Source organism: Athene noctua, chromosome 23 (genome assembly GCF_965140245.1).
Source record: "Athene noctua chromosome 23, bAthNoc1.hap1.1, whole genome shotgun sequence".
Taxonomy (NCBI): domain Eukaryota; kingdom Metazoa; phylum Chordata; class Aves; order Strigiformes; family Strigidae; genus Athene; species Athene noctua.
In genome coordinates, this window is record NC_134059.1 from 5,858,587 (window position 1) to 5,877,314 (window position 18,728).

At 59.5% G+C, this 18,728-nt stretch overlaps 1 protein-coding gene across 7 annotated transcripts in view; it reads left to right on the plus strand.

Moving 5' to 3' along the window:
* Positions 1–18,728, plus strand: part of SOX13 (SRY-box transcription factor 13) — a 41,864-nt gene that overhangs the window by 20,630 nt on the left and 2,506 nt on the right. For 3 of the 7 annotated variants that reach the window (XM_074925501.1, XM_074925502.1, XM_074925499.1), the window contains exons 2-13: positions 13,013–13,214; positions 13,830–13,935; positions 14,123–14,209; positions 14,565–14,737; positions 15,358–15,426; positions 15,587–15,701; positions 15,781–15,863; positions 15,945–16,104; positions 16,327–16,436; positions 16,566–16,662; positions 16,754–16,897; positions 18,491–18,707. In XM_074925501.1, the coding sequence (XP_074781602.1) occupies positions 13,014–13,214; positions 13,830–13,935; positions 14,123–14,209; positions 14,565–14,737; positions 15,358–15,426; positions 15,587–15,701; positions 15,781–15,863; positions 15,945–16,104; positions 16,327–16,436; positions 16,566–16,662; positions 16,754–16,897; positions 18,491–18,707 (1,562 nt within the window). In that variant the 5' untranslated portion in view covers position 13,013. Of the gene's footprint in view, positions 1–5,001; positions 5,109–8,349; positions 8,428–13,012; positions 13,215–13,829; positions 13,936–14,122; positions 14,210–14,564; positions 14,738–15,357; positions 15,427–15,586; positions 15,702–15,780; positions 15,864–15,944; positions 16,105–16,326; positions 16,437–16,565; positions 16,663–16,753; positions 16,898–18,490; positions 18,708–18,728 lie in introns of those variants that run through there. The other 4 variants (XM_074925497.1, XM_074925495.1, XM_074925498.1 and 1 more) reach the window with 4 other exon arrangements.

Consider the following 18,728-nt stretch of genomic DNA (forward strand, 5'->3'; position numbering starts at 1 on the left):
CCACCCCTGACCAGGCAGGGCTGGGCTATCTTAGGCTCTGTTGCTTTATTTTTCACAGTTTGTGGAGGTTTTGGTTTCATTGCACTGCAGGGAGGAAGATTTGGGCCGCTCAGAAGTTTTGCATGATGCATCACTGATTTCCACCCCGTTTTAACCCAGTGAAGAACATGCAAAAGGGAAATAAATTACTGCAGCTTATGACAGTTCTGCTGGAAAATATCTCAGTGCTTTTACCCCATCCTGCGCTTTTTGGGGAGTAACTTCAGGAGTGAAATCTGCTCCCTTGGGTAGAGCTGCCACTGGCCTGGGAGCTCCTCATGGCTGGGTGCTGCTTGTGCACGGCTTAGAAGTGCGTGGGCTCCTCCAGCACGAGGAAAGTTGGCAGGGTCTGAGGCATCAACTTTTGGAAAATTTTCTGCTGCTTGGACCTCCTCCCTCCCTCCCTCCCACTCCATGTCCACCTGCTCCAGGACCACATGTCCCAAGCTGGAACCGCTCCAGCCCCAAACAAGGGCCCTTGGTCTGCCCAGTCCCCCCAGCTCGGCACTGGCGGGGAGGGAGGCTGGGGAGGTGCTGGGGGCACAACTGGCCGTGTGGGGCCCTGTCTTACATCAGAAACACCCCAGCCACTTGGGTGAGTCAGTAAAAAATAGAAATAGGGGATGTGGTGGCTGAATCTGCCTCAACAAAGCATTTATCCAAGTGTGCTGGAGCACATGGTGAAGTGGAGGATAGCATTAGGGGCACTGCTGGAACAGCCCCGTCCCCTTCGCCTCCGAGCACCCTGCCAGTTCCTCAGACCCCGGATGACTCTGCAGCTGCTTTTAGCTCAAATGTCTCATTTTTTTTCACGGGGAAAGCTACTTCTGAGAACATTGTACTGCAGGGAAGCTGCCTTCCCTGCCTCCTTGTCCCGCGCCTGCTTGCAGCCCTTCAGCTGAAGAATGCAAATTGGGAGATGGATCTGAAATATTTGAAATTCTGCCTCTCAATAATTTAATGCTCCATTACCACCCAGGCCTGCTCGAGGCATGTGACTGTTACAAAAGATGCAGTCTGGTGGCTGCAGAGGCCGGGCAGCCTCCCCCCACGTACCCCCGGGTGTCTTATCAGAGAAGAACAAGATAATACGGCTCATCATTAAAGCTGCCTGGAAGAGCCCTGTGCGCACCCGCTACCCCAGACCAAAATCTACTGGCCCAAGTTATTATTTTTTAATTCTGCCCAGTGAAGGCAGCTCGTGGCAGTTCATGGTTTGAGGGGAAAGAGGATAAGATTGTAAAATAAATACAGCAAAGAGAAGTAAAATAATGTGGGGCAGCAGCGAGCGCAGTAGGAGTATTTGAGCCTCTTTGGCCATGCAGAATGGGGTTATCAGGAGCTGGGCTCAGCCAGAGTCTAACAGGAGAAGGAAAAGAAGCTGTAGAAGCAGGTAAACGGAAATACCCGATGGCATTGCCAGCACCACGCCGCAGCTTCCGCCGCTGCCACGGTGCTACCAGCGAGAGCCAGAAATCAAAACTCTTTGGCCACAAAAGTCAAAGTGTCCGATTGAGCGGGGCTGGCAGGGCCGAGCGTGGCCAGGCAAGGCGGTGGTGGGACACCGGGGCCAGGCAGACCCGGTCCGGCAGCGCTGCGGGGAGGGAGCGGGGCTGTTTCCCAGCAGAGATGAAGCTTTTTGTGCTGCCGCACCCAGCACCCACCACAGCACCGTCACCTCCAGCTCTTGCATGGGTGCCTGGGTGGGTGCGGGTGTGCAGTGAGTGGCCCTCATCCCCCGTAGTCTTCCTCTGTTGTTCCTCGTTCAGTCAGAGCCTGGGAAACCACTTGTTTAAAAAAGCTGAGCTGGGTGATGGCGCCGGGTTGGTTTGCAGAGGACGTGCCGGGGTGCGCAGAGCCGGCAGCCCTGGGCTTGCCCGTCTGCTCTGCTCCCCACGCCTGCTGGTGAGGCCACTGGGAGCCAGTTCCCAGTGCTGGGCAACCCACATCCCTCCTGCCACCACCCCCTGTGCCTGGCAGGGTGCTTTGTCCCCAGTGTGTCCCTGCGGGGTGCGGAGAGGAGAAGCAGCTCGGGGTGGGGAGAGGGACAGGACTGAGGTCTGTCAAGAGGCTGGGCATCGTCCTGGGTGTCCTGGCACTGGGGACACGTGGCTGCCTGAGGCCGCTGCCACAAAAACTGGGGACCACCAGAGCTGGGACAAAGCCTGCAGGGCAGGGTGAGCCGGGATGAGGGGGGTGTGCAAGCTCTGAGCTGGGCAGGGGGGTCACCCCTCCTCCTTCCAGCAGCCCCTCTGGTTCACCTCCTCAAAGTGAGGTGACGTGGGACGGGGTTTAGAAAACCCTCTGCCCTGGCCCAGGGTGGCAGCCCTGCCTGCCTGCTCCCTGCCCACGAGGGCGTAGGGGAATGCCAGAGCCCGGCTTATCTTTTGTCTGAAACAATAGAGGGCTTGGCCCTATTGTTCTACCTTGCACGCCCAGCGGAAAGCGAGTCCCCTGGGGCAGAGGCTTGCACACGAGTGTGCCTGCCTGCAGGAGGGGATTTATGGGCAGGGACAGGCAGGGCTGGCAGGGCCATCCTCCCCAGTCTGTCCTGCGTGGCCCCCACACAGACAACGCCGCTGGTGGGCAGCTCTGCAGGTAAATTCCCCAGTAGGAAGAAGCTCAGGACCTTTCCTACTCATTTTTCTTGCCACGACACAGGGATTTCAGGAGCTGGAGGAGTAATTTGGATGAGATCCCCAGGGCAGCTACGCCTGGTCAGGCTGGAGGACCCCTCCCTACCTGTGTGGGCAGCAGCAGGGGCAGAGGCAGCGCAGTGTTTGCCTCTCTGGGTGGCTCTCGGGGGCTGTGATTTGTGTCTTCAGGTGCAACACTGGCCTTTGGGCTTCCGGCACCCAGTCCTTCCTGCGGCGTCGCCTCGGGGCTGTGGGGCCATCCTTGGGACTGGGTTGGGGAACACACTTTTTTGCAGGGAGGGGGTTGTGTTGTGTTGTGTATGTTTTTAAGTAAAGCACTGGCACTCGGTGGAAGTGGCCCAGCAGTAGGAGCCCTGCAATCTCTTCCAGCCTTCCATCCTTCATTTAGGGGGGCAAAGCGAGGTGCACCCATCCCTACAGGGCTCCCGGCACTGTCAGCACAGCGGGATGTGCCTGCCTGCATGTTCCTGCCTGCGTTTCCCTGCCTGCATGTCCCTGCCTGCACGCCTCTGTGGGCAAAGCAACTGTGCCTGCCCACAGCTCGGCCCGGCCGTGCAGGGGAGCGTGGCTGGGACGCGGCACGTGGAGGCAGGAGCTGCCAAAGCCCCTCGCTGGAAGGCGCAGGCTTGGGCATCCCAGGGGAAACTGGGATACAGCGGGGGGGTGGGGGGACAGGTGCCACCAAGCACAAAGAGCCCCTTGTCTGCTGCGGGACGCAGGGAGCCCCGGGCTGGCGGGGGGCAGTTGGATACCCCCTTGCAAACGGGGAGGGCTGTCGGCTTCTTGCTGGAGCGCCTCGGCTCTCGTCTGTGCTGTGTTTTTGTTGTGCAATGAAAATGATCCCAGTGGGCCAGTAAATGCTTGTTCCCAAATTTTTCTGCTCCCCCGGGAGGAGAGGAGCCTGGCTGGGAGCCACTGCACGACCAGGATTTCATGGCTTTAGTTCCTCCGAAGTGAGGGAGAAGAGGAGGGGTGAGGTAGGAACCCAGCCTTGGGGGATGGTTGGGGCTCGGACGGTCGCTGCCGCTGGGTCCCTCGGGTCCTGCAGCGGGACAGGGTGTGGTGGGTCCCCCACCCCTCACATCCCGGCATCTCCCCCTGAGATGAAATAATGGTAGTGATAAGAATGGCGCGAACTAGACCCCTGCTCCTTCTTCCTGCAAACGTGAGACCTGGGCAGTGAACACGATCGCCAGCCCCGGGAGGTGATGCCGGTCGTGAGCCCCGTTGCTGGTGCTGCAGGATGCTCTGGCTCAGCCCCGGGACACAGAGCCTTGAACTTCAACACCTGAATCCGCACCCTAAATCAGGAGTAACACCATGAAAATGACCGTGGCTTACACTAGTAGGGGGGAGAAGTCAGGAGAAGATGTTTTCCTTGGGGGTCTTCATCCAGACTCAGCCAGCCACGACTCTTCCAAGCTAAAGCACAGCAGGAGCAGAGTCAGGGTTGCTGTTAGCAGGGGTGTGATGACTTGGGGCAGATGATGGACAGCTACTGGCACCAAGCACCCGTCCTTCAGGCTGCCTTTTCTTTCAGAGGGAGGTTGACGATAGCCCTGACGGCTTGCAGGGCAGCTCCCGTCACGCCAGCAAAAAATAAAATCTGTTGCTGAAATGTCAAGCGGGCCCAGCAGCTGGAGCTCTCCCCTGCCCCGAAATTTGGGCAGCAGCTGGGGAGGGCAAAGTGGCTCCACGGAGTCTTTGTCTCTCCGTGTCCAAGCATGCGGCAGCTCAGGCGAAAGGACCTGTTTGTTGCAGTTCATGATCCCCTGCAAAGGGACCCCGAAGTTTTTCAGGGTGCTGCTGGCTGTGGGGTGTGGGGCTTTGTGGAGGGAATCTTGGCCCCATGATTTTTGGCTGCCACCATGGGCTTGGGTGCCATGTGGGCACCGGGGCTGGCGCCAAGCATCCTTTCAGTGCTCACATAATGTGTCCGGCTCACCCGGGGAAACAGGGGTGCAAACAAGATGAGATTGACACCCCCCCCCCCCCACCGCAAATGAGAGGCCTCCCCCAAAGCCTGGTGGTGACTGGAAAAATAATGACATAATGGAAGGTGTAAAATGCCACGAGAAGATCAACAAAAGTAGGGGGGTGGTGGACGTGGGCTGATGCCATGGGATGGATGAGCTGAAATTCCATCAGGTCTCGCGTGCCGCAAGACTCACCCGTGGGTGCCCCGTGGCACGGTGCGTGGAAAAAGGGTTGGAAAAGTGCAGCCCCAGCCTGGGAGGTGCAGGGCAGATCGTTGTCGAGGCGGGTGAGCCCCGTGTCTTTTTTTTTTTTTTTTTCTTCTAAGCAGGAGAGGAAAAGGGTCAGATGTCTTCGCCCCTCCGTCATGCGATAGGAAAGTATTGTTTACGAAGCAGCCGAGTCAAACGTGCCCTCCGCTCTGCCTGGAAACGCTGAGTGAGTGAAATTACACAAAAACGACACTGAGATTGGCCTCTCCGATAAGGCCGAGGGCCGCTTTTGGGTGAGGGGAGGACAGAAACTGCGAAGAAAAGGAGGGAGATGTGCTAACCGCGCTCCCTCACCTTGCCGTGCCGTGCTGGCATCGCCGCGCTGTCCCGCCGGGGCTGGGTGAGTTGTCCCCGTCCTTCACCTCCTGCTACAGAGCTAGATCTTTCTGCGTTTGCTGATTTCTTTCCCATAATTGCTTGTTTGGTGCAAATTGGTTAAACTGGGGAGCGGGGAGATGGAATGAGGCGATGCCTGTGCTGCGGTGGTGGGAGGGGGTTTGGGAGCCGCCCCAAGGACCTTCGCTGGGCCCTGGGGACCTGGCGGCTCCCCTGAGCACCCACCACCCCGGGGACTGTCGGCTGCTGCCGGCACCAGTGGGACCGTGGGCCTGATCCAGCTACCCCAGGTGCTGGGTGTGAAGGCTCAGCACCCACCCGCGAGCCAGTCTGGGGTTTTTTTGGCATCCAGGCAAAGCCTTGGGCAAAGGAGGAAACTTGTTTTAAGGAGGAAACTTGTTTTAAAAATTGTTTCTGATGCAGAAAGAAAGGACAGAACGGGTCAATAGCTGTGCTTCAGAGTTCTTCCCTCCTTGTGCTTCCCCTGCATCTTCCCTGGTTAGCACACTGTGGTATTTCAATGTTTCATCGGCTTGTAATGCCCAGGGAGATTGGAAGGGCAGAGGAGAGGGACACCATGAGAAAGGGGTCTCTAAAAACATTAAAACTGTGGGGTTTGCACTTTCCCCTGGAGCGTTTAGACCTGCAGGGAAGGGGAGTTTCTTCTTTAAACACTTGTTCCTGGGCATCCCTTTCCATTTGGACCTGAGCAAAGCCCTCACCTCTGCTGAGCACCCCCTTCTCCCCTCTCCTCACGCTGCTGCCAGGCCTTTTCTTAAAGATGTCTTCAACCGCGTAACCTCCCCTGGACAAGAAACCCATCTGCCTGCAAAGCCGGAGATGGCGCAAAGAGTTTTTCCCTCCTTGATATGTTTTATTGAGTGGAAGAAAAAAACCCAAACCACCCTGCAGACTGTCTAGTCTTAAGGCCAGGAAATGGGAATGACCAGCGCAGTCCCCAGCCATCACGTGGGCCGTCACTGGGATTGTTCCCGTGCTTTCTTCCTCCAGGCTTTGCACGGTTTTAGATAATTCCAGCGCGACGGAGTTTCCTCCACTTCCCTGATGAGATCATTCCCTGTCTAATAAATCTCGCGGCCAGGAAGTTCCACCTGAGGTTCAGTTTAATTTTTCCCCTACTTAAAACCATCCTATCGTTCGTCCCAGTAGAGGAAAAATGTGTTTGGGTCGTGGCTGTGAAGGTGGTGGACCTGTGCCAGTTTACACCCAGGGAAGGATCTGGCCACATCTTTGTATTTTCATTTTATTATTTGAAGAGTTATAAAACTACTGGCTCTTTTTTGTCTGCATCCTGAGACAGCCAGGCTCATGGCAGGCGGCATTCCTGGATTTTGGGTTGAGTGGTGGAGGGGGGTCCCAGCAAAGCCCCCGTGCTTTGGGGTAGCGCAGGCAGGGAGCAGCTGGGTAATCCTTTATGCCAAGACAGGAAAGCATTTCGCAGTGATGTGTCCCTCTGCCATCTCATAAAGAACCAGAGAGAGGTGACAAAACCCCCCTCAGAAACACTGTGAAACGAGTTAGCAGCAAGCTGGAAAATGTTAGTATGAGGGGACGTTAGGATGCTGGGACGTGGCCCCGTTCACATGTGTGCCGTGCTGGATGAAATGGCCCCGGGTACCCACAGGGAATACGTTGTGCTCGTCTCGTTATCATGGGAGGCTCCGTTTTCCCGTTCCCACCGGGAGCATCCTGCGCGGCCAGGCTCCATCACCACTCCCTCCGGACCCGACGCTGCAGGGAGGTGGCAGGGCCAGGGCACAATCTCCGAGGGGGTGAGTTGGATTTTGGCAAGTGGGATTAACCTGTAAAATTTAGAAAAGCAGGAGCCGGGTCTCTGAGGACAGAGCTGCCCTCTAAGGACTCGATCTGCTGGAGCTTAGTGCTTGCACGAGCCATCGGCCAGTGCCTTGAGACAACCTACACAGAGCTGGGATCTCCTGGTGTACGTGGAGGACATAGAGACACCCCGTTAACCAACCCAGATCTTCTTACCCCTGCCACAGCCTGAGAATTCATCTCTTTTTCCCTGTCTTGCAAGCGTTCACTTAAGTGAATTTAGCCATTAATGCGGGTTATTTTCTCTCTTCTCAAGTTTTGAATAGCAGGATTGATTTGATTTCCCCCTGAACCTCTGAAGGGCTTCTCTGCTGGCATGAATCAGAGAGATATGCATTTCATTAGCAGTCCTGGATATGGCCTGGAGGCCTTTGAAGAAGGCAGGTTGGGTTTTTGGGGGGATAGAATTAGTAAATGCTACGCTAGCTGGTTGTAATTGCGTTAGGGTTAAATCTTCCAAGTGCTGTGCGGTAACAGGAGACCTGTGTTGCTGCTTTTCATCTTAGTAGATGGAGAATTGGTGATTCTCCCCTCCAAAAAAAAAATGAAAGAGCCGTAATGTGGCAACGCTGAGGCTGTGGCAATAGGAATGGGGTGAAGGGGGAGATATTCCCCACGTGGGGGTCACCAGGACAGGGGTCCCACGCCTGGTTGGAGAGGGGACCTGCGGGGAAGGTGGGGTGCTCGGGGAGGCACAGGCAGAGGGGTGACCTTCTGCTCCTTCCTGCGCCGGCAGTTCTCTGGAGTTTCCGTGATGCTGATGCTCTCACCGTAGCGTCACCGCTTTGCTCTGGCCCCGTAGAGATGTTTCTGGAGGCCGTTGTCCTTCAGAGGGAGAGAAATTTTCTTCAGGGAACTGATGGTGGATGGAGGTTGGACAAAGACGGGTCTGTTTTGTGTGGCCACTGGGAAATCCCAGCTCCTGCTGACGCCAGAGCTTTTCCCATGGCATCCCAAGTCTTGCCAGGATGGAGAGGGGCAGCTGGGGTCTGGGGGTCTTTCTGGGATGGTGAAGCAGTCTGGGCAGGACGTGCCTGGCAGCTCACACGGGCATCATCCTGCCCGGGGCAAGTCTTGGCACACGGGTGCCAGCCTGGTGCCCAGTTCTGCGCTTGCTGGGTGCTTGTTGCTGCCCCTCTGCCCCCTGGGGCATTACCCTCCCGAAATCCCCCTCCGCCTGCCAAAGATCTCCCTTCTCGGCGTTGATTTTGCAGCTTTTCCGGCAACCTGAGTTCTCGGCAGCCTTCTGGGCAGATGGAGGTTGTGGCTTTCCGTGGGAGCGCCGCTGACAGGTAAGATGTTGAAAACGCGGCATTTGAGGATACGCAAAGCCTTGCCTTGTGCTCCCCCCCCCAGCGCAGAGCGTTTCCGTTGCTGCTGCACCCTGGTTTGTGGGGCAGCACGGGTGGGTGCGCGCCTGTGACGCAGCCCCGGGAGGGGAACACGTGGCCCGTGAGCCACGGCTCCGAGCGGCCGCCATCCATCGGGGACACGTGGAGCCGTGGCTCTCACGTGGTGACAGCATTTCTGGGCCTTCTGGGTTTAAAACCTGCTTTTTCAGAAGCAGTAAACCCCGGGGTCTTCCACTTTCTGCCCCTCAGCGTGTAGCCAACGTGCTGGCCGTCCCCATCCATCCACAGCTGGGGGTGGCGGAGCTCGTATCCCCCGCAGCCGCCCGCTCTCGCCTTCCCAGGGAATAACCCACCATCACGGGATGCTCTGCATCCCCGGGGAGGGATGACAGCCCCGTGAACTTCCCCCAGCCGGGGCCAATCTCCTCGGCTGTCCCTGGCCATCCCTGCCCGGGCATGGAGGAGGAAGCCATCCATTCTTTTATGTGCGAAGGCACGCCGGGCGGAAACAGTTGGAAGCAGCCCCGAAAGGACATTCCAAGTCTGGCAGGAAAGCGGCCCGCTTGTCTGGCAGGAGATGGGCTATTGTCTGTCCTGGTGGCCGGCCGGGATTCCTCGGGTCCTGCTTAGAAGAAGAAAACGTCCGTGTGTGTCTTATTTTTTCCTCTACCCTCTCTCCGGAGGGGGTGCCGGGGGCTGCGAGTGCTGCACGTGGCTGGTGCGTGCATGGCGGTGGTGTCGCGCCGCCCCGGCTCTCCTCAGCGTTGCTGTGTTTGCCTGTACGGTGTTTCCCCCTCGGGTTTTTGCCGTGGGTGTTTTTCCCCTGGCTGGGTTGGTTACCTGAGCCGTGGGGGCAGGATGCGGCCGCGGGACGAGTGGCTGCGTGCTGCTGGGCTGGGAGGATTTGGTTTGGGATGACTGGGTACCACGCTGGGCTCCTGAAGGGAAATGTCTGCCGTAACCTGTGAACTGACAGCTTTCTGCTGTAACTGGGGAGAGAGAGGAAAACAAAACCTCCAAGAGCCTCCACTGCTGCTTTGGTCAACCTGAGGGGCGGGTGAGGTCAAGGTCAGCCTGAAAATGTGGGCAACCAACCGCCAGCTGCTCTCCCCGAGCCCCCCTTCTGCAGGAACCCTTTGGGGGTTGGATCAACCCCGAGTCGAGGGGCAGGATTAGCCCCGAGACAGGCAGTGGCAGGGGTGCTGTGGCACGGGACGGGGGTACGGGACCATTCCTGCGCTCACATCCTCTCCCAGGACTGGCGAAGGCGGCGGTGCCGCTTTCCCGAGCCGAGCAGCGCGGCCGCAATTCCTCACACCCCAGCAGAGCGGGAAATTTTGTGCGTTTGTGGCTTTTGGCCTCCCGCACTCACTGATATTTTTGCAAAGTGCTTGGATTTCACTTAATCTCAGCACCTGCTTGGTCCCTGCCCCAGCCGCAGGCAGATACCTCCCTTCGGGCCGTCTCACCTGCCAGCCTCCCCCTTGAACTGCCCGGCCAGCAGAAACCCTTTTCTTACGACTGCAGGCAGGATCTGCCGCGGGGAGAAAGCCTGGTCCAGCTGGCACCACACCACACAAAAAGGCAGCTTTTTGGTTTTTCTTCCTCTTGCTGCTTTGTGGCGGTGGGGGGATGCCGGCCACCCCCTTCTCTGCAAAGCCAGAGCCTGCCCAAGCTACCGGGAAGATGCTCTGGGTGTCACGGGGGGTCTCGGTGTCTCACCGGTGCTCCCCAAGCTGCTGCGGTGCCGGGCAGGGTGGGGGCTTGCTGGCGCCTCGGTGGCCCCCCCGACCTTTCGAGCTGTTCTGCCGCAACACAAACGGGGCAGATAGGATCAGCTGGCAGGCAGGAAGGGTGGCACGGCCACGGGGAGAATTGCAGGACGTGCCGTTCCGGGGTACGACAAGCGAAAGAAAAGCTGTCGCCATCCCAGAAATCTCAGCCCTTGGACTTGCCAGGCTGAGGTTTGGAGGCGAGGTGAGCACATTGATGCCTGCGCGGTACGTCTTAGGGTTTCCGTGCCTGTGAGATGAGCCCTCCTTGTGCTCCCCAAAACGCTGTGCCAGGAGGAAGCAGCCCCATGGATCCCTGGTCCCTCACCGAGGACTCGAGGCTCCACGGTGGGTCCATTTTGGTCCTTCAGGCTGGCACTTCGCATCCCAGCACCATTCCCTCCCTTCCCCTCCCGCCCTGCATTAAATGGGAAACATTAAAGGCAAAGATCTGTTACACTCCTGGTGCCAAGGCAATTGTTCCCGTCCCTATTGTCTGCCACAGGCAGCCCCAGAGCCCAGCACCTGAGCCCACAGCGCAGGGCTGCGGCGGGAACCAGCCCTGTAACAAGATAACGGCACCGTTTTCTCCTTTTTCTTCTCTTTTCTTTTTTTTTTTTTTTTGTTCGGCAAACCGTATAATACATCCACAATGAGGCCCCTTTCAAACAGACCCCTATTAAAGTATCGGTCCTGTTTTAAGAGTAAACTTCCAGTGGCACCGGGAGGTTAAGTACAATAGGAATGTGACCTGCCGGAGGAGTAGGACGTTGCTTTTGTGTGTGTCTCAAACCGACGGCATCGCTCCGTGCTGCAGCGCTGCTGCCGCCCCATTGCCTGGGCAGCACCTCAGGCAGCGAGGGCAGACCTGCGGGAGGGATGCACCGAGCAGTTTTGTTTTTTTTTTTCATTTAAAAACCCAAAAAAGGCTGGAGGTTGGGAACAGCTGTGCACCCACACCCACAGGTCCTGAGTTAGGAAAGCGCCCTGGGCAAGGCGCTGCAGCTGCTGTGCATTCGTGCCTCAGTTTCCCCACCTGTGGCACAGTTTGAGCACAGGCTCGGGGCAGCCTCGCGGGGTAAATCCTACCTCCGCGGGTCGTTGGAGCTGGCAGAGCCGTGGGCACGGCTTCCCGCTGGCTGCCTGCCACCGCCACGCCGCTGCCAAGCGTGCCCAGCTCCTCCCCAGCCCAGGCGTGCCCAAGGCAGGCGATGGGCTTTTGGGTGGGCACTGGACCCGTGCCCGGGTTGCCCTCCCTGCTGCCGCGCTGGCCAAGGTGAGCCGGGGGCAGGAAGGGGCGACGCGGGCGGTGCCGCAGGATGCGGCAGATCCCGGCGATGCCGACGCCAGGAGGAAGCCCGCCGGCCCGGCGAGTGCGGTGGTTTGTTCAGCGGAGGGCAAGGGAACTGAGATTAAAAAAAGCCCCGCTAAGATCAGAAAGGCTGGCGCGCACAGTGCCCTATTGTGGAGCTGTCACACTTCCCTTTACTTTATTGCTTTTGTCCAACACCCTATTGTTCCACTTCCTTTTGTCCCCTATTCACAGCCCTGGCTTTTCATTACCCAGCCGGCCTTGTTGTTTTCGTTTCTTTTGTTTGAAGTTCCTGAGAGGAAGGTTTTATTTTCAGCGGTTTGATTAATTCGCAGCTTGAGCTGGGCTTTGTTTGTTATGTAATTGCTGCCCTGAGTGGGGCAGCCAGGCTCAGCGCCCCCCCTGCTCCATCCCAGCTCACACCCCCAGCCCTGGTTTAGGGGCGTCTTGATGAGCCACTGGGCTGTGCGGAGGTGAGAGGGAGCAGAGCAGGGGGCTCCTGGTGTGGGGTGCAGGATGCTCTCCCCATCCCACCACGGCTCCTGCGCACCTCAGCAGCCCCTGTGGTCCTGCAGCCTGGATCCTGGCTCCTGGCAGGGGAATTTCCCTTCCTTCACATCCTCCTTTTCCCATTATTCCTCCCTGAAAGGCATCGGGAAGGTAATATTTATTCCCGTTCTTGCTGCGCAGCGTGAGGGTCGGTGGCCCTGGGAAGGCAAATCCCTGCAAGCACGGCAGCGGAGATGAGGTGGCAGAGGGACACAGCCCAGCTCGAGTCACTTCTGTGGTGTCCGGGCATGGGGCCGGCAGCACCAGGGCTTGGACCAGCAGCAACGGCCGTGCCGGTGACACCGGGGAGAGCCATTCTCTGGGGTCAGCCCCCTGCGGCTCGGCTGGTCCCAGCTCCGTGCCGTGCCGGGGACTCCCGGAGGAGCGGTTCTGGTGGCCGTCCCAGCCATTGTTCGGTGGGGCCAGGATTTCCATTTCCCATCGGAGGGAAAGCTGCCTGCTGCCCGGCCGGCTTTCTAGGCACGGCTGCGGGGGGGGCGGCTCGTGAGCCGAGAACCCCTGGGGTGCTGGCTCGGGTCTGGCACGGGTGTCAGCCGCGGTGAGCCTTGGGCTGCTCTCTGCCGGGCTGCTGGATGAAACGCGAAGGCACGTGCTCATATTGGCCCTAAATCCCATCCCTCTAGGTCGCTTTTTTCAGGGCTTTGCTTTGTTTCTCCGTTCGCTCCACAGCCCAAAGTGTGGAGGGTTTGTTTCCCTGGAGGGTTCTGGCCATTGAGCCCCAAATTTGCAAAAGAGCTCAGCGTTGCCAAGCCATGGCAAAAAGTGGGACCATGGCCCCTGTAAAAACAGCAGGATGGGGCCAGGCTGGGAAAGGGGGTCTCTGTGGCCGGGGAGTGCCCGTGGCTCTGCTGATGGCCCTGCTGCCCCGTAGGATGTCCATGAGGAGCCCCGTTTCCCCCCACCTGGAGCTCGATGGAGCGGGCAGCATGGTGAACTGCACCATCAAGACGGAGGAGAAGAAGGAGGGTGGCTACGAGTCCCCGCCGGGGGCTGCCCCCAGCACCGAGCCCCGTCCCAGCGACCCGCCGGGGCCACCGCCGAAGGAGGGCACCGACCCCCAGGCCCTGCCACAGGTGGGTCCCTCTGCTGTGACAAACCCCCCGCTCCTGGCTGGGGTCCCGCCGGGCTGGCGGAGCATTGCGGCCATCCCAGCTCCGGACCTGGGCTCTGTCCCCTGGCATAGCGGGGACGTTGGTGTCCCCGGGTGGTTATTCCTCATTTTGAGGAAGCAAAGCTGAAACCTCAGGCTCCCCCAAGGTTTTCTGGCTGTTATTGATGCTCTCAGGGATTTGAGTGCTTCGCCTTTGGCGTGGAGCCCCCTGCTCCAGACATGCTCCATCCCTCCAGCCTCCTTTTTTAATTGTTCTTGGGTTTTCTCTTCCCACGACCAGCAGCCTCAGCCCTCCCACTCCCTGCGCTGCCTCCCGGGGAGGGGCCGGGGCTCAGAGGAGCCAGGCAATCTAAATAAATAGTAGAAACCTCCAGCAAACACGTCTTTACAGCATGAAGAGCAGAGATGCTCTCCAGCTGGGCTGGGGGAATGTGCCTGGCAGAGTGTGGTCCAGCAGGCAGCTGGGCCGGGCCGGGCTGGCTCCAAGCATCCCACTGGCCCAGCACCTCCTGCCTGGAGACCTGGGGATGGTCCCGTCCGTGGGAGCGGGTGCTGAGTGACTCTGTGTGTGTCACAGGAGTCCCACTCGCCCGCCGGCGATGCGCTGGAGCCCAGGCGCTCTGCCTTTGAGCCGGCCGTCAGCGGCCAGGAGAAGCTGGACTTCAACAAGAACTTGAAGGAGGGTAAGAAATATTTCCGAGTGGCCTCTTGGGAGCCCTTCCCGCTTCCTTCAGGCCTCTCGGTATTTTCCAGAGCTGCGGGATGGGATGAGCCACCCCATGCCATGGTGCAGAGCCTCGGGCTGTGCTCACCTGGGTGTCCTCTCCCTCTCCCTGCTCTGCCGACCCCGGTCGCTGCTGGTGTGGACAGTGATGCCAACCATCGAGAAGTTGCTGTCCAGTGACTGGAAGGAGCGGCTGCTGGGCCGAAACACCGCCGAGGCCAAGGAAGTGAAAGGTGAGGTCTTGCTCTGACCACCCACCTCCACCGTCCTCCCCATACCCGGGCAGCCAGGGATGGAAACGTGGCGGTTCCCACCTTAACTGGAGGGAAGATGTGCCTGCAAGGGTTTTTATTTAATAATTTAATCATTTAATGAGGGTTTGTACTTTTTAAACCAAAACATTCATTTGATTTTGGGGGGGGTGAGCACCCCTGATGAACGTTTGCCCTCTGCACTGAGGGGCTGGTTCAGCACATGGGGATCTTTACGCCCCCTGCGCCTGAGCCGTTTCCTCGCCGTCACAGCGGTGGTGGTGATGCTGTTCACCCTCCCCAAGCCTCTGACCCGCAACCACTTGGTTTCTTGCAGGAACCCAGGAGAGCCTGGCAGAGAAGGAGCTCCAGCTACTTGTCATGATCAACCAGCTGTCCACGCTGCGGGACCAGCTCCTGACAGCCCACTCGGAGCAGAAGAACATGGCCGCGATGCTCTTCGAGAAGCAGCAGCAGCAGATGGAGCTGGCACGGCAGCAGCAGGAGCAGGTGGGCTTGGGTCCCTGTGGGCAGCTTGCTCAAGGCAAACATTTGCCAGAGACCATCCATCCCTTTGGGGGTCCCTTTGGGATCTGCTGGCTGTGGGGGTGTGGGTGCAGGACCAGGACAGGGTTCTCCTGGGGACGGTGGGGAGGTGGCTTTGGCGTCAGGGGCAGCGGGACTTCTCTGTCTGCCCAGAAACCCTCTCGTTTTCTGTGCCCACCTCAAAGACTCCCCATCTCACTCCCTGGTGCTGGGAGGATGAGGGTCAAAGAAAATGAGAATTGCACTCCTTAAAATAATTAAACCTGACTGTGCTCTCTTTGAACACCCATTTTTCCTCTCCGGTGGCCCATACGGTGCTAAGGGCAGTGGTGACACCCCTGGCATACCCTGGGGCAGGGGTGACACTGTCCCTCCAGTCTGTTTCTCTCCCCCTGCCTTTCGAGGTGGCTCAGGGGCAGCTCAGCCACCCCCCGCCTGCCCTCCCCACGGCCCTCAGGACCCTCTGCAGACCCCTTGTCCCCGTTTTGCTGGTGTTGGGCAGCTCGTGCCGGGCCGTAGCCCCGCTGGGGCCAGCTCGGTGCTGCTGTTGATGCCGCTGAGCCCTGGTGTCTCCTCTCTGCCAGATCGCCAAGCAGCAGCAGCAGCTCATCCAGCAGCAGCACAAAATCAACCTGCTGCAGCAACAGATCCAGGTAAAGGCGGGGGACACCTCCCCATGTCCCCCTCCCCACGTTGGGTGATTGCAGCCCCCTCGTGTGCCCCTCCCAGGGCCAGGCAAGGGGATGGCACCTGCCTGCCACGTCCGGCAGCGGTTATCTGGTCTCTCTGCTTCTCTCCCCCTCTTCCCTCCAGCAGGTCAACATGCCCTATGTCATGATTCCCGCCTTCACCCCCAGCCACCAGCCTCTCCCCGTCACTCCCGACTCCCAGTTAGCGCTGCCCATCCAGCCCATCCCCTGCAAACCAGGTGAGCGGGGTCCCCGGGACTGCCCCACGCCCTGCAGGGTGGCCTTGTCCCCCAACCCCTCTCCCTCTGCTCCCCGCAGTGGAATACCCGGTGCAGCTGCTGCACAGCCCCCCTCCTCCCACGCTGAAGAGACCCGCAGGCTCGGGCCACCTCCAGATGCAGGTACAGCCCCAAAGTACCTCCATCCCCCGGGTTGGGGTGCTGTGGGGACTGCACTTCACCCCCACCTCCTCTCTGTTGCAGGAGACCTCGCAGCCACTGAACCTGACGGCCAAACCCAAAGGTTCCGACCTCCCCAGTGCCTCCAGCTCGCCCAGTTTGAAGATGAGTGGCTGCCAGTCCCTCACACCAAGTCATGGGGCCACCAGGGACCTGCAGACCAGCCCGTCCAACCTGCCTCTGGGTGGGTTCCCAAGTGCCTTCACTGAGGGGTTCTCTCATGCCCTCCCCTGGCCACCTCCCAGAGCCAGGGGACATCTCCGCTCCCTGGGGTGGCCTGGGTGGGCACCTGCAGCTCTGTGCCACCCCCTTGGGGCACTCAGTTGTGATCGCTGGGGTGGGATGGGGTGCTGTGGGGTGTCGGAGGAGCGGGTGCTGGTGCTGATGGGTGCCGGTGTCCTGCCAGGGTTCCTGGGCGAAGGTGACGCCATCACCAAAGCCATCCAGGACGCGCGGCAGCTGCTGCACGGCCACAGCGGAGCCATGGAGGGATCCCTGAGCAACCCCTACCGCAAGGTGAGGGATGCTGGCCGGGTGGTCACATTACCCCTCTCTGACCCCACCGTTGGCGGCCAGAGCCGGGTCTCCATCTGTGAGTGAGCTCCAAGGCTTGGGGCTGGTTCCTGACTCCCTGCTCTCCCGCAGGACCACGTCGGGATTGATTCTTCCCCCGTGAAGGAGCGGATGGAGGAGACGCCGGCCCACCGGCTGGACGAGGCTCTGATGACCTGTGAGATGGATGGTGAGGATGGCCGAGAGCACCACGCTGTGACCCCCACCCCCCCTTTGGTCCTTCCTCTGGCTCCTGACCTCGGCCGGGGTTTCCCTCACAGGCTCACGGCACTTCCCCGAGTCCAGGAACAACAACCACATCAAGCGGCCCATGAACGCCTTCATGGTGTGGGCGAAGGACGAGAGGAGGAAGATTTTGCAGGCTTTCCCGGACATGCACAACTCCAGCATCAGCAAGATCCTGGGTGAGTGCCGGGGATGGCACTGGGGGGGCCGGGGCAGGACCCCCCCCTCTGTGGGGGGACACAAGCTCCGGCCAGCTGCTCGCTCCACTCATCCTCAGCCTCCACGTAGGGGTGATGCCCGCCAGGGTGATTCTACCCCTGTTGTAGCATTTCTGTTGGAGATGCCTGTAGCAGCGTGGGCCTCATCCAGCCAACGTCTCACATCCCCTGACAGCAGTGGTCCTGTGGCTCTCGGTCACACCAGCCCCTTCCCCGTGGCCGCGTCGCTATTAAAGGCGAGCGGTGCGGTCACCGCCGAGGCCGGCCGGAGGGCCGGCAGCGAGCGTGCAGCCGTGCCGTGGGTTCCCTCTGACACCTGCACCTCGCTCTGCCACCGACTCCTTTTAGCAGCTCTGCTCGTTAAAGAAAAAAAAAAAACCAAAACAACCACCAAGCTTTTCCCTTTGAAGGAACGCGTAGGCAGGGTCTGCTCTGCTTAACACTTGTGGCCAGGGCATGGGCTGGGGGGGGCTGGGAGCAAGCGTGCTGTGGTGAGCTGCTTGCTGTCGTGGTAGATGTCCGTGGCTTTAAATAACCAGTGTGGTTCTGCCCGGGGAGCCGGAGCCGCTCGCTTCTCGCAGGGTGCAAATCTAGCAGGTGGATACCTGCAGATGGATGAGTGGTCCAGAGCCGGTGTAACCCAGGTTGGGAGGGGGGTTGGATCCTGTGTGCTCTCCTGCTCCTGGAAATGTGGGTCTGAGCCCGTGCGAGGGGCTGAGTGTGTGGGGAAGGAGCTGGTGGAGGACACCATGGGCAAGGGGTTTGCATCTGTCCGTGCCTCAGTTTACCTGGGCTACCTGGCTTGTGGTACAGGTGGAGGTGGAGCTGCCTGAGGGAGCTGGGCTGTGCTGGCGGGTGAAGGACACCCGGGAAAGGCAACACGGGGACTCACGGGGTGGGATTTAGATAATGGGGGGATGTCTGTGGAGATCTCTGCAGCCCTGCCTAAAGCCCCGCTAACCCCATAGTCCCCTCAGGATGCTCAGGGCTGTGTCCTGTTGACTGTTGAGCATCTCCAAGAACACTTGAGTATCTCCGAACATCTCCAGCTCATCCATCTTGCTTCCAAACCAGGCGCTGGTCTGGCTGCAGCCTCCCAGGTGCTGAGCTGAGGGGATGAATCCTTTCTCTCCACCAGCCTGGCCCCGAGCCCCTCTCCCAGCCCAGCAGCCTTTGTGCCTTGCTTCCCCCTCCTGCCCGGGGTGCTGGCAGCGATGAAAATAAATGTCATCCCGCGGGGGAATGTGAGTCACACGCCGGCACAGCCTGTTTTAGCCACAGCACCTGCTCGCTGTACCTTGGAGAGGCTCGAAAGCTGTGGTCTGAGATGTGCCAGGGGAGGGTCAGGGCTGGGGACCCGGTGTTCCCCACCCCAACACGGGGCTCCCACTGGTGCTGCCGCGCTCACCAGTTGGGTACAAATACAACTGCTGTTTGCCCAGGGCATGGTATAACATTAATTGACTCTCACGGTGGTTCTCCCAGCCGGGAGGCGGTGTGGGTTTCACCAGAGCAGGCAGGGTGTAAGGTGCCCCGTGGCTCCTCTCCACGCAGGCTCCCGGTGGAAATCCATGACGAACCAGGAGAAGCAGCCCTACTACGAGGAGCAAGCCCGGCTGAGCCGGCAGCACCTGGAGAAATACCCCGACTATAAGTACAAGCCCCGACCCAAACGCACGTGCATCGTGGAGGGGAAGCGGCTGCGCGTCGGCGAGTACAAGGCGCTGATGAGGAACCGGCGGCAGGACGCCAGGCAGGGCTACTTGATAGGGTAACGCACCCCTTTCCTCCC